This window comes from Xenopus laevis, chromosome 3S, assembly GCF_017654675.1.
Source record: "Xenopus laevis strain J_2021 chromosome 3S, Xenopus_laevis_v10.1, whole genome shotgun sequence".
Lineage (NCBI taxonomy): Eukaryota > Metazoa > Chordata > Amphibia > Anura > Pipidae > Xenopus > Xenopus laevis.
Genome location: NC_054376.1, coordinates 90473387 through 90487477, shown reverse-complemented (window position 1 = coordinate 90487477; position 14091 = coordinate 90473387). Strand labels below are relative to the sequence as shown.

The window sequence follows — 14091 nt, the reverse complement described above, 5'->3', positions numbered from 1 at the left end:
GGCTGTGTGTCTCGTTCAGGGACTGGGGCCCTTGTTAAAGTCGAGGGTCGGATGAATTCAACCCAATATCAACAAATTTTTCAGGATAATGTTTAAGTATCAGTCACAAAGTTGAAGTTACACAGGGGTTGGATATTCCAACAAGACAATGACCCTATACACACTTGGAAATCTATAAAGGCATTTATGCAGATGGAGAAGTACAATATTCTGGAATGGCTGTCACAGTACCCCGACTTGAATATCATCAAAAATCTATGGGATGTGCGTATCCGGGTCTGGTGCAAGTAGTTTTTCTTGACCTAACCATCACTACACCCCATCTCTGGCAAAAAATCAATCAATTGAAAAATCAGCCTAGTTATCGAAAAACCATCCTCCCTACACCAAACCATGCATTAATCTCCCTAAGCTCCCGCTTACGAATGGTAGTTTTCCATTTTCTTCCATGTCTTTTAGGGGGCTGAATGAGCTTAGCACTGTGACTGCTAAACCTCTTTGCTTCAGTTGTCACAATTCATTGAGGTCTAGCGCCGTGCGGAGAGACTGACAAATTGTTAATGTGGTACCACTCTTCAAAAAGGTATCCCATTCTCGGCCTTAAAGCTTTAAGGCTGTTAGTCTGACATCAGTGGTAGGAAAGCTTTCGGAAGGGGTAATAAGGGATAATAAGGGATTGACAACATTGAAAATCAAATATAACGGTTTGTTTCAGCATGGTTTTAGGCATAAAAGATCTTGCCAAACTAATTCAATTGCCTTTTATGGCAATTAAGAACCAAAGCTTGAGTTTGACAACACGTTAGGGTTATATGATACATTGGGGACTGCAAAAGTTAATAAACTACCTAGAATTTCTTGCAGTCTCAATGGTTGGAGTTGTGTTCCCTGGAAAACTTTACAAGTACACTAGAGGGCATTATAGACAGATAGTGGGGGTTCTTTTTTCCCATAAAAAAAAAATTGCACCTTTACACTGGAGGTACAGAACTTTCATTTGAAGCAGTGTGAGTTTGAGGGCAGAGAGGTTGTAGAATGCACTGCCGGGTGATATTGTGATGGCTCATGCTGCTAATGCTTTTAAGAGTCATTTACATGATTTCTTGGAAATGCATAATATCCACGGCTATGGTGATACTAAAATCTACAGTTAGTATAGAAATCGTTGTATATATTTGATATAAGTCAATATGTGTGTATATGTATAAATATCCTAAATCACACAATTTTCCAGTCCAATTGGAATTAATACCAATTACACTTTGAGAACTTTATTGCAGCAGCACGTTATAAACACCCATCCTTTAGTGCAGACATAATTTATACCCGTTATACCAAAATAAGTTTTAACACATTGCAAATATTATTTTCTACACAAGACAAAGCACAGGACATAAAAAAACCTGAACTCAGTTTAAAAGTACACACAATACTGAATTATATTTTTTAAAAAATCATTAGAAAGGCCAGCATGTAAAAATATACTTGTAAGGCTCTTCTGAAAATTCCCATTAGTATTAAAATGAACTGGATTCAGATTGGAGTTCCAAGAATAGGGTAAGGGGTACATACAGAAAAGAACAGACTCTATGGGGTATATTTAACAAAGAGTGAAGTTAAAGATCACCACAGTCCTCTAGAGTGAAATTCCGTCACTCTCCATTTATTTCTATGGGATTTTGAAAGGCGTATTTATCAAAGGATGAACTTTCACTTTCACCCATTGATAAATAGTCTTTTAAAAATCCCATAGAAATGAATAGAGATTGCTGGAATTTCACTCTAGAGGACTGTGGTGAACTCTAACTTCACTCTTTGATAAATATACCCCTATGTTTATTCTGATCCATGTCAGTGGGGGCAACTGTGTGAGGCTTTCTGGACATTCACGGGTAGAATCCTGATCAGTTACTCGGATGAGTATTTAGTCAGACAAACCGCGGGACGGTCAGTAGTAGGGATGCACCAAATCCACTATTTTGGATTCGGCCGACCCCCCGAATACCGAACCAAATCCGAATCCTAATTTGCATATGCAGATTAGGGCTGGGAAGGGGAAAACATTTTTTACTTCCTTGGTTTCTGACAAAAAGTCACACGATTTCCCTCTCCACCCCTAATTTGCATATGCAAATTAGGATTCGGTTCGGCTGAGCAGAAAGCTTCGGCCGAATCCGAATCCTGCTGAAAAAGGCAGAATCCTGCCTGAATCCCGAACCGAATCCTGGATTCGGTGCATCCCTAGTCAATAGTAATGTATTGACTCAGAAGCTTTAAGTAACATCTAATAATAAAACCAATTGCAGTAACAACAGAAACAATAAATTAACACAATCCGACACTCCAGGATTAACTCATTATCAGCAGAAAGGCAATTGGTCTATGATGCTTTCATACTGCATATGAAACTGCACAAGCCTGCTCAGCAAACGGAAAAAATGGAAGAAAGTTAAATAAACAAGGAAGGGACATCTAACCTCTGATCCTTCAGCGGTTGCACTGCAATTCCCAACCTCTAACTTGAGAGAAATAAGAAACTTTCTAAATACAATCAAATAAAATATTCTGTACTGTTTCTGAAATAATCAAGTTTATCTTCACTATTCCTCTCTCAGCATCCGTTTCTCTTCATTCTCTCTTCATGGAGGAGTTGGGTGGAGATGAATGATCCAATATATCTTATAGGGGGCCTTCATTTCCTAGCAGATGTATCAGAGCTCACTCAAATAACTGATTCCAGTACAAACAAAATAAACTGCCTTTTGCACAAATCCTGCATGTAGAGAGACATAATGTCTGGTGATTTTAATAGAGTGAGCTCTAAAGCATCTTCTAGGCAAAAGGAGCCCCCTATAAGATATATTGGATCTAACTGTCAATGATTATCTGACACCCAACTCCTGCATGAAGAGAATGAAGAGAAACAGATGCTGAGAGAGTGATAGTGAAGATAAACTTGATTATTTCAGAAACGGTACAGAATTTTTAACGGATTGTTTTCAGAAAACATCTTATTTCAGTTTGCTGAAGCTTATATTAAATTTTCATTTTCAAGATAGATCCCCTTTAACAACAGTTAAATGGACACATGCTGACCATGCCTGGTTTAGATGGGTTATGGCAGTGAAAAAGGTAAGCTGGGTTAGTACAGAAAAGATTGGCACTGGGTGCAGGCTGGGTTTAGCTATATTTAATATATGGTTGTAGATGGCTATAAAAGTTACAGATCCACAGTATTTGTGTAAAAAAAAAAAAAGCAACACTCAGCAGCTAGATTATTTTCAATTAGTTGCAGCACCACCGGAACAGGGAAATTAACAAATGTTTCAAGTAAAGATATTATGCTATTCTACAAAAGAACTAGTCTTTGCCATAAATGTATTCATTCCACTGAAGCCAACAGCAGCTAGTGAATCAGTCTTTACACTTAAAATGATCAGCCAGCAACTATTCATATCAAAACTTGCCAGTTTCTACAAGCTGACATTTGTGTCTGGCTAACAGCATAGGGCATTGTCCATGAATACACCAGTGAAAATGAAAGAACCACTCTTCCCTGGAATGCAGCTAACTATATTTAATACTCTGATATTTCACCTTTGATTTTTACCAAATAAGGTCTTGTGAATACAAGTGTGGGTGTTGAGTTTGAGTTGAGAACACATGTAATGATGCTCCATGAGCCACTGTGGATTGCACCAAAGTTAAGAAATGACCCAGAGTCATAAACCACCATCTAATGTGCCTGTGATCCAATTCACCTTCACTCCGACTAGTCAAATCCCATTGCTAAGTAAAAAAAATATTAGTTTAAATATGGCCTAAAATGTTGATTACAAGTTGTAAGCAAGATACAAATAACACAATATATTAAAATAAAGTAAAACTGTTGCAGATCCATGACAGCATAAGTCAAATTAAATGAAAAACAATAAATGAGGGGGAAAACATAAGTGGATTTGCTACAGTTTTCTTATGACACAATACTGTATATAAGTAAATTCTGTTACTGGCTAAGTGTATGACTTGCTAGAAAGATCTCAGTAGCCCTTTTGCTGCTGCTACAGGCAGACTGATTGAGTATTATCTAATTGTGATTGTATTACAGTAGGCTTTCTACACTTTAGAGCCTGGCTTCAAGCTTGCAAATGCTCTAGAACCTTTAAGGGATTGAGAAAGCTCATTGAGAAATGAGATGAAGTGAGAGTCTCTCTCGGATTTCTTTGATTCGAAAATAACCACTATGGTAAAATTGGGCTCAGGACGAGTTAAAAAATACGTGCTTTGAACTTTGTCATCATAGAAATGGACAACCTTTTCCAAAGTGTTAAGGTCTGCACTCTTGTCAGTCATAATCATAATAACATTGGGCCAGTGCATTATAGGTCTATCATTGGGCAGAGACACCACTGCTGGGTATTGGTCCACACCTTTGGGTGCTTCCCGATATGAATCTGGATGGTGGTAACCATGGCCCTGAAAATTCTCAGAGCCCCTTGTGTCATACATCAAAGACACATTGACTGCATCATATTTTCTAATGAAACTGGATATTTTCCCAAAGTAGTCTGGATTTGTTTTAGCTGTGAGAGTCTTCATCTCCGACGTCTGGCGGCTGAGAGCTTCGTGGAAGTAAAAGCTGAATTTTGCCAGGAGTAAGTTCTTAAATTTCATGAGCCACAGAAAAAGATGTGGGGGTTGTGCAGCCTTTTGAGACTGCCCTCCAAATAGATGCTTCTTGGTTTCCTTTTGCTTCTCAAATATTTGACCCCACGTTTGTAGTTTGGTGTGGGCATTGTGCAAGTTTACCAAGGCAGGAAGGAATTTCCACTCATAAATTAAAAACTGTGCTTTTAAAAGATGAGCGAGAACATCCACTTCAAGCTGAAATCCACTTTCTAATGGAGACAATATAGGGTGGTGAAACCTACAAGATGGAAACAATATTAAAAAATTAATACTTGCAACTATTAGACTGAAAGGAACCCCTCACCCAACCACGTTTTGGTGTACCTACATTTTAAGAAGCAAAAAACAGAGTCATAACCTGATTCTAGTTTAAAATGGCATGCATGCCTAAAGACTGATTTATTGTATGTGCAACTAGAGATGAGCAACTGAATTACAGATCAGTTTCAGCCTCTGCATTGTAAGGAATTAAACATCAAAGGGAGTGAGATATAAATTCCAGACACTCAGCTGGAGAAATTTCCCCATAGCTACAATGAATTCCTACTTAGAAATGTGCAGCACTGGGTAGCTTAATCAAATTAAGGGGCAGATGTATCAAAATGTGAGGTTAGTGCTCGCCACAGAAAAACTCACTTTCTATTCATTCCTATGGAGATTTTTAACAACATATTTATCAAATGGTAAATAGATTTTTCTAAAAATCCCATAGGAATGAATAGAAAGTGAGTGAGTTTTCTGAGGTGAGCAGTAACCTCACATTTTGATGAATCTGCCCCTTAGTATCAAGCTGCAATACATTTTGCTCAGATTGGGAAATGATTTACAAATGAATTATATAGATTGAATGTTATTCAGCTTATCATTTACGTATCACCTTGCAAGAGGTAACATTACATTACATTTCATTGCAGAAGAGAACAAAATACTGAAAAATGACAAAATCCAGTTTAAAAGATGTGCAGGCCTATAAATAACATCAGATATATAGTTACCAAGACAAGTTGAAGCCAGATGATTCATGATGTAAATGTGGAGCTACAGTGCTATCATGTTCTTATGTTAACCCTCTGGATATCAATTATTGCAAGCAATGTGAACCCAAGCAGCAAGATGGGGCTTCAATTTCACTGCTTAAATTACCTTAAATACAGCTATAAATGTAGGAAAAGTGCTTTATTCTTTGCAGAATAAGGTGTTTCTAATTCCAGGCTGGACACATTTCCAGAGTCAGGCAAAGACAGATTCTAATTTGCCCCACATGGAGTTGATCGTTTTTCCAAATTTGAAGTGTATTTGTATTTAATTTGAAAAGTATTATTTCTGTCTCTGGCTTTTTCAGTCTGGCAGTTCAGTAATCCAGGGGCAGCTTCTGAACTGTTAAGATTTGCTGCATTTATTTGCTACAATTAGTTGATACATTTCTCAGCAGCATCTGAGGAATATTAGCATTTTATGAATTCTAACAGCTGCCTTTATTTCTGCTCAGCAGGGACAAAGATAAATGTATCAATTAAGAACAGGTAACAGCGAGGCTGAAGCGGCTTTAGAAAGAAGGTGAAAAAGTCAAACTTTACACTTCAATATTAGAAAACAGGTCATAAATATAAAGTAGAAAGTAACTGAAAAAACTGATTATTATTTATTTCTGGCTCCTCCAAATGCTACCCCACTGGCAATAATGTGAATTGCTGATGGGAAATCATAGGTGGCTCTTTTTTCTGCTGCCGCCTCCATCTTCCTCGAGAGGCAACTTCTTTCTTCGAGTGGGTGCGCATGCACAGTAGAGTAAAAAGCCGATCTTTAATAGTTACTACAAACTGTATATTATGTTCATATGACTGTAATCACTCTGTAAATATTATCCAGTTCATTCTTGTACATACCAATTATAATTTATACCTTATCCTGCACTTCTGCTTATTGCACTACTGGTTAGACCTAGACCTAAGTACTTGTACTTGTGTAATGACAATAAAGTTGAATCTAATCTAATCTAATAAAAAAAAGGCAGCCTTTTCATTTTATATGGCATTTATCATATGTGGGGTAGCAAATGACACGAAGAAGTGGATTGCACTGTAGTGCTCACTGGAAATATCCCTGGACCAGTGCAGTTTTCTCATAACAGAAATACTAGGCCTGGGTATCAGGTAAGTTAATACAATCATTAAGGGGTGCCTTACAGATGGCACCACAGTGTTTCCTGCTCCTTTGAGCTGACACAATGGCTGCTGCTGTACATGCTTATTTTGTTTCCTTACAAAATGTCTTTGCAATAGCCTTTATGAAATGTGACAAGTATATACACTCTACATATAATCCACTTTCTTATTACTATTGGTGGCCATGTTAGCAGCACTCCAGTAATTTTAAAAGTAGGATGTACTTCTACCAAGTCATAAAGTAGTCAACACCTTGCCCATAGACAGGCCACATTAAAACTTCAGATACTAACCTTGAGCTATACTTCTTTAATATGGCTTCCAATATATTGACCAGCTCTTCTGCGTTTATAAACTTTTGACTGCTTAAAGTGTACATTTTCTCATAAAAGTCTGCAATTTCCATGTGAGCCTGAACAAAGTAGCAGAGCTGTTCTGAAAGATGTGAAAGCAGTTCTTCCAAATGAGGAGCAGTACCACCGATTGCGTTCCTGCCTGTGGTTACGACCTTCTTCAGTTCATTGTACAATGAGGTATAGTTAGTTCTGATGGAATCCTTTCTGCTGAAAAATGACTGGCCACCTGAGGAGGACACATGGCACCAATGTTAAAATGATAGTGTATAAACAGTAATTGCTGCCAAGGACTAGGATGGCAGGACGGAGTTAGACAAGCAAATGTTAACACTTCCACTATTAAAGGGGACCCGTCATCTAAAAAAATAATTACAAATTCTATTTTATCATGTTAGTTAAGCAAAATTAACTTTAATTACACTGTAACAAAAAAATTGACTCTTGTTTCCTTCCGTCTATTATAATTTATAATTATAGCAAGCAGGCAGGAGCCTTTTTATGGACACTGTTATTAAGACAAGCCTTGCATCATCTCAGAATCTTGTTTGTGCACCAAAACAGGGGACCTGATGTCCATCCCCATGCCCTGGCTACACAATTAAATGGTGTAGAGAACTGGGAGAATGTGTGGAGAGCAGTGACATCTAGGAAGTGCTGAATGGAAAGTGAAAGTAATTGCCTGCCCCGCCTCTATGCCTAAGGCTGAGATTTTTAAATGAGTTTACAACAGCTATGAATGCTTAAATAAAAAAAATTGGGTTTCATGTTTAATTCGAAAAGGACATTTATTATACAGCTTTTTATGTCTGGGTGACAGTTCCACTCTAAAGGAACAGTTCAGTGTAAAAATAAAAACTGTGTAAATAGATAAACTGTGCAAAATAAAACATGTTTCTAATATAGTTAGTAAACCAAAAATGTAATGTATAAAGTCTGGAGTGGACCGGATGTCTAACATAATAACCAGAACTCTACTTTCTGCTTTTCAGCTCTCTAATTCTGAGTTAGTAAGCAACTTGAAGGGGGACCACATGGGAGATAACTATTCAGTGAGTTTGCAAGATTCAAAAGCAAACAGTCATGACCCATGTGCCCCCCCTCAAGTCACTGATTGGTTACTGTCTGGCAACCAATCAGTGAAAACCAAGAGAGCTACAAAGCTCTGTTACTTTCACAATCTGACTGCTACTTGACAACCTGGTGAAATCTAATATTAGAAATATATACAGTATATATATATATATATATATATATATATATATATATATATATATATATATATATATATACAGTATATATATATATATATATATATATATATATACACACACATATACAGTATATATATATATATATACATATACAGTATATATATATATATATATATATATATATATATATATATATATATATATATATATATATATATATATATATATATATATATATATATATATATATATATATATATATATATATACTGAGCATTTGAACAGGAAAGCATTCACAGTGATCCCAGTTTTCTTCTTCCCCACTCCAAAGATCAATATTTATGCTTTGATCCAATGCTGCCTCCTACTGGTTCTACACAAATATATACCATAACAGCTTGTCACAGTTTCAGAATGACTGATTTTTTTTATTATTAATTGACCATATTATTATAATGTGCCTCTAAGACCACTGACAATAACTGACAAATGAGGCAGTACAGGCTGCTGGTGGTTGATGGGTGGTTAATATGGATTGGTACACTCCAAGGAAACCCGCGGCTCTATCCAAACACTAAAACTCAAAGCTGCTGGTAAAAAACCCCCCAAAGCTCACCCAATGCAAGACTTGACCTGGGTGCGTGTGCCCCAGGTCCGCCACTTACGTGCTCAGAATTCTCGGCAAACTGAATCAAGCAATGTAGACATAATTCGCACTCACCGGTGAAGATTGGTGGCCCGGGTGCAGCGCCCCAAACTCGTAGCTTAGGGAGAAAATGCAGGAAAATTGTAGAATGAGCACACACTCCTGTGACACACCAGCTTGGATAAAAACTTGATCTTTATTCCATCTCTAGATACGAAACGCGTTAGGGCAGTTGTTTTAACCTATAGAATAAAGATCAAGTTTTTATCCAAGCTGCTGTGTCACAGGAGTGTGTGCTCATTCTACAATTTCCCTGCATTTTCACCCTAAGCTACGAGCTACTTCACATGCTGTGATTCAAATAGATGCAGAGGGGCAGATATTTTTGGGTAGTTTGTTGCCCACATGAGAGGAGAGTTTACCGTAAGAAAACGCCTCGTCTATCACTGCTCTAAAACAGGATTCCTGCTGCCAAGACATATTGTTTGAGGGTAGCTAGCAAACAGATATAATCTTTAAATGTATTTTAAATCATTTAGTTTACGGTTATACTGTTACTATAACAAAAAACTATGCTGATTAAAAAAAGCTGCATTTTATTGGTTAAGAGTGGGTGTAGCCTTTCTAGACTTTAGCCAAGCTAACTACATTGCCTTGCAGCATATGCCTATATAGACTTAAGGAGAATTAACAAGACTTAATCAAAATGTGTTCTGTAAATGTATATGGCCTATTCATTTAATGAAAAATTTTTCTATAATAAAGCACTAAGGGATCACTGTTCTGTTTTTACCTGCGCTTCTTCCTCTTCCCTCCCATGTAAGAAGTACAGTTTGCTTAAACTTAGACAAGCTGAAATGATATTCCTGTATAAAATGTCCAGTGAATTTGTTACACTCTCACTAAAGGAAGTTAATACTCCCGATAGACTCAAGAGAATTGCTTTTTAAGTTACACTTTCACTTCTACTCTTATAAGAACTTATAATAACAGCTTGGGAACATCAACCTGCTTAGGAGTAGTGATGTGTGGTCCAGCCCAATACCAGACCTCGGGGAAACCACTTGCGGGTCACGGGCAGCTTTGGGTTGAGCTCTTCCGTCTGCTCTCCCTGGCTGCAACCTTACACTTTCGGCTTCTGACTTCTGGTTTTATAGACGCATGCCTGGCCCACCCCTTTTGTGGCATCATCGACGGGGCAAAACGAGTCTATAAATAGAGGAGGGAAGCTGGGTGCAGGCAAGCACAGGTTAAGTTGTTCTTGACCCGCACACAGGGCCGGCATCACTGGGGGACAGGGGGTACAAGTGGCCTGGACTTGAAGGGGGGACCGGCAGTGCTGGACTTTCAAAAGAGCCAGGCCCCCCTTGACAGCGCTGAAGCAATACCAATGTTGTGCCCCTACCCCCAGCTCAAACCAATCAGCGCACTATAACTGTAAACTGCGCTCCAGGTTTCCTGTAGGAACCTGGAAATATAGATGTGGCTTGGCAGCATGCCGCCCCAGGCCCGGCCTTTGTGGCCTTGCCACAAATCCAGGCCTGCTAGTTAGGAGCACTGACAGAACGACACAGGCATAGGAATAGGACAACTTCTGCTGCAAATACCCAGGTCTTAGTGCAGGGAACAGAAAACAGTAAAGCATTCTATCCTTTAGTTGCTTAACTAGATGTTACTGGGCTTCAGATCAAATTAATTTTAGGGCTCCAAACAGGCCCAGACTATCAATCTGTGGGTTCTGTCAAATGCCAGAGGGGCTGCTGTATGGTTCCATAGAAAATTACCATATAGTGGGCTGGTAGGGGGCTGTTTGGGACTCTGTGTACTTGGAATGGCAGGGCCTATTTTGACTCCCAGTCCAGGCCTGGCTCCAAACATAGCAAGAGGTTGTCCTTTTTACTAATATATGTTGAAATTGCTCATTAATTAGGGCCTCATAGGGCCCTTTATACCTCCTAGGCCTCCCTTCCTCTGCAGTTATGACCCTGCTCTCCATATTTAACCTGTGGAATGAAAGTCCATTCTTCCTTCTCCTAAACAGCTACAGAATGTGACATGGAAACAGAAAGGCTCCATTGCAGTGTTCACACCTGGGCTGGATATAGAGGCACGTGATATGAATAGTAAGACAAAGCAGCAGGTATGGAGGCTGAAAGAGAGAAGGAGGAGCCCATTACCCTGTTTCTGGCCCAGGAAGCTCATGCTGTGATAGGCTTTTTCTGCAGCTGCCAGATGAGCCAGGGCTACCAGCATTAGGGACCAGGAGGCGCCGGCGCTCTTGTTGCCTTCCTTCTCCTTCTCCACATGGTCCTTGGCCTTATCATACGAGCAGTTGCCGAGGTGAGAGAAGAAAATCTGCAGCACGTTCTGCTCCGCGGTGACTTGTGCCGAAGTCAGAGGGATCATGACCGAGCTGGTCATCAGTAAAAGCTCCGCGTCCTCCTCTTCCTCCTCCTCCAGCAACGAGAGGCCCGCGGCAGCCGGAGCATCGCCTGGATCCTGAGGTACCACCATGCAGCTGTGAGAGGCGATGAAGCGACCGGGTATGGGCAGAGCAGGCCGCCGGGTTATGGAAGGGAACTTCCTGACAGCTGCTCTCTGTGTTTACTGTTCGCACGAGACACCGGAAACCTGCTAGTGCGCATGCGCAAGAATCTCATGAAACCAGAGCATCAAGCTTACTAAAGATCCCCTCATTCCCAATGTGCTGTCTGAATGAGCAGGAAGTGCCCTGGCTGGAAATAAACCTGCCACCCTACAGGCACCTTCCTAGCTCGGTCTGTTTATAGGAGACAGCTAACAGATAAAGCCAGCACATTTCGAGGAAAAGGACGTGTCCCTAACCGTTAAGATCCTTTGGTCACTTCTATTTCCAGCAAACTAAAAGTAAATTTAAAGGAGAATTCAACCTGTTCTGAAAAAAAACCCTTACCCCCACCCCCAGGTTGACCCTGCCCCATACTCCATACTTGCCCCTTGCAGCAGATTCTTGCTTCTGGCAGGGACCGTTAGGACACGCCCACCCCTCATTTGAAACTGGGACCAGAGAACATTTATAGGGAGCTACAATAAAGGGGCTATTTTATATTTATTTATAAGATATTCATTTTTAAAACCATGTTTTTTTTTCATTTATCCTATATGTCTTCTTTAAAAGCAAAGATGCATTTTACTATATACATATATTTTACAGCCAGTTGTACATTGGGCTGTTTTCAGGCACAAATACCTCAACCCCAATTTATTTTTACTCTCTAAAATCCCAGTAAAGGCCCAGTTTCAATCTCATGGTACATTTCTTCCAAAATCAGTGTTAACATTAAGGTTATTTCAGTTTACCAAACGTGCCAGATGAAATCACATGGTATGAAGAAAGAATTTGTATTAATAAAGGCTTTGCAATTTTAAAGTTAAATATGTGTTGGTGTTTATTTTTTCGATGTATACTAATACATTTTTTTTGATGTTACTGGTCCTTTAATTAAACAGTGTAATTTCTGCCATGAAGACAGGCAGCCATTTACCAAGGTAAGCAAAAGTCACCCTTTGAAATTTTAAGAGCCAAGTGCATTTTTTTCAAACAAGAGTAGACCTTAACTTCTTTTAGTGTGTAGAGCATAACTGCACCCTCCACACTGATAAATTCTGCCCCTCCATGTCTAGTTAGTATGAGTTAGTATGCTGCTTTTCAGAGAATCAGTGCACAGTTGCCCATGCCTCCTGTCCACACTGAACCCACTTCCACTCCTTCATAGACTGTAATGCAGGAAGCATCCGTCTCCTCACATTAAACCTGAGTGGCAGTGCACAGATTTTCTGAAAAACAAAAGGGCTTCATGTTCCAAAATGTATCACTTCTACATGGTGCAAAATGAGGGAAAGGTTCCATAATTCTTAAATAATTTTCTTAATAAGAAAATGGTTAGCATCACTGATATAGGCTTTCCTGTAGAAGTGTTTGGCCCAGATGTCTTACACTGCCAGAAGTCCAAAGACATTTATTTTCATAGGATTTTATCTGATGCCCAATTGTCACAGCAGCTAGTGCTTTTTTTGCTTAGTGTAAGCTGTAAGGGCATGGCACAGCTCTACCTAATTTGTCATAAAATAATTCACTTACCCCAGATACATAAATTAATAACTTGTACGTTTTCAATAAAGGGCTACTGACTGCACCCCAATATAATAATTAGGGATGCACCAAATCCAGGATTCAGTCTGTTTCAGCAGGATTCGGACGAATCCTTGTGACTGGATGAAACAAATCCTAATTTGCATATTCAAATTAGGGGTGGGATGGAAAAATCACAACTTCATCACAAAACAAGGCAGTACATTTTTTTCCTTTTCAGACCCTAATTTTCATATGCAAATTAGGATATGGTTTGGGATTCGGACGATTCCCAAATAGTGGATTCGGTGCATGGATTCAACATGCAGAATTATTTGAATCCAAATTCTATCTGAATCTGGTAACTACATTTCCTCTGGATATCATATCACATCCATCAATAATGGTAGGTTTAGTTCATCAAACATTTTCATGTTTCACTGCAAAACATTCCCGTCGCTCAGCATTTTAATTGCTATAGTAAGGAGGGCAAAAAGCAGACACTGGAGAAACTTACATGGAACATCCTGCCTCCTGCACACTCTTCTGTCCATTGTGACAGGTGAAGTTAAAAGCATTATAAGGAGGACTAGCATTCAACAGACGTTGTATTGGTTCAGTCCCCCTGCAGGATCAGCTGTGTATGGTAGCAATTCCACAAGGAGCAGTTCATTCATCTGGGGCAGTTTTTTTTGCTCTTATGTCCTGTATCTCCCTACTTCTTTTATTTTCCTGTCATCTTTTATTTGTCATTTTTATCTTCCCCCACCTTATAATGTGTGCTCATTTTTTGTAACCCATCATATCTTCTGCTCCTGTTCCTAGTATTCACTTCTCAAAAAGTCTCCATCCTACATTTACTGTGTGCAATTAACTGAATACCGGAGATAAGATCATACTGTTTTACTGGGAC

General features: G+C 39.1%; 1 protein-coding gene across 1 annotated transcript; it reads right to left on the bottom strand.

Annotated features, from left to right (window-relative positions):
- Positions 1–3175: 3175 nt before the first annotated feature.
- Positions 3176–11942, bottom strand: kics2.S (KICSTOR subunit 2 S homeolog). Its single transcript, XM_018255995.2, has 3 exons — positions 11245–11942; positions 7148–7436; positions 3176–4927 (listed from the first exon to the last, which is right to left on the bottom strand). The coding sequence occupies exons 1-3, from the start codon at positions 11579–11581 to the stop codon at positions 4117–4119; spliced, it is 1437 nt and encodes a 478-aa protein (XP_018111484.1). The 5' UTR covers positions 11582–11942; the 3' UTR covers positions 3176–4116.
- Positions 11943–14091: the final 2149 nt, after the last annotated feature.

Bases quoted from the DNA above. Each gene is read 5' to 3' on its own strand.
- kics2.S (XM_018255995.2), bottom strand. From the start codon at position 11,581: ATGGTGGTACCTCAGGATCCAGGCGATGCTCCGGCTGCCGCGGGCCTC. The intron at 7,437-11,244 runs GTAATGGGCTCC...TGTCCTCCTCAG, and splicing joins CTTCCTGGGCCAGAAACAGG to GTGGCCAGTCATTTTTCAGC. The intron at 4,928-7,147 runs GTTAGTATCTGA...TCCATCTTGTAG, and splicing joins TTAAAGAAGTATAGCTCAAG to GTTTCACCACCCTATATTGT.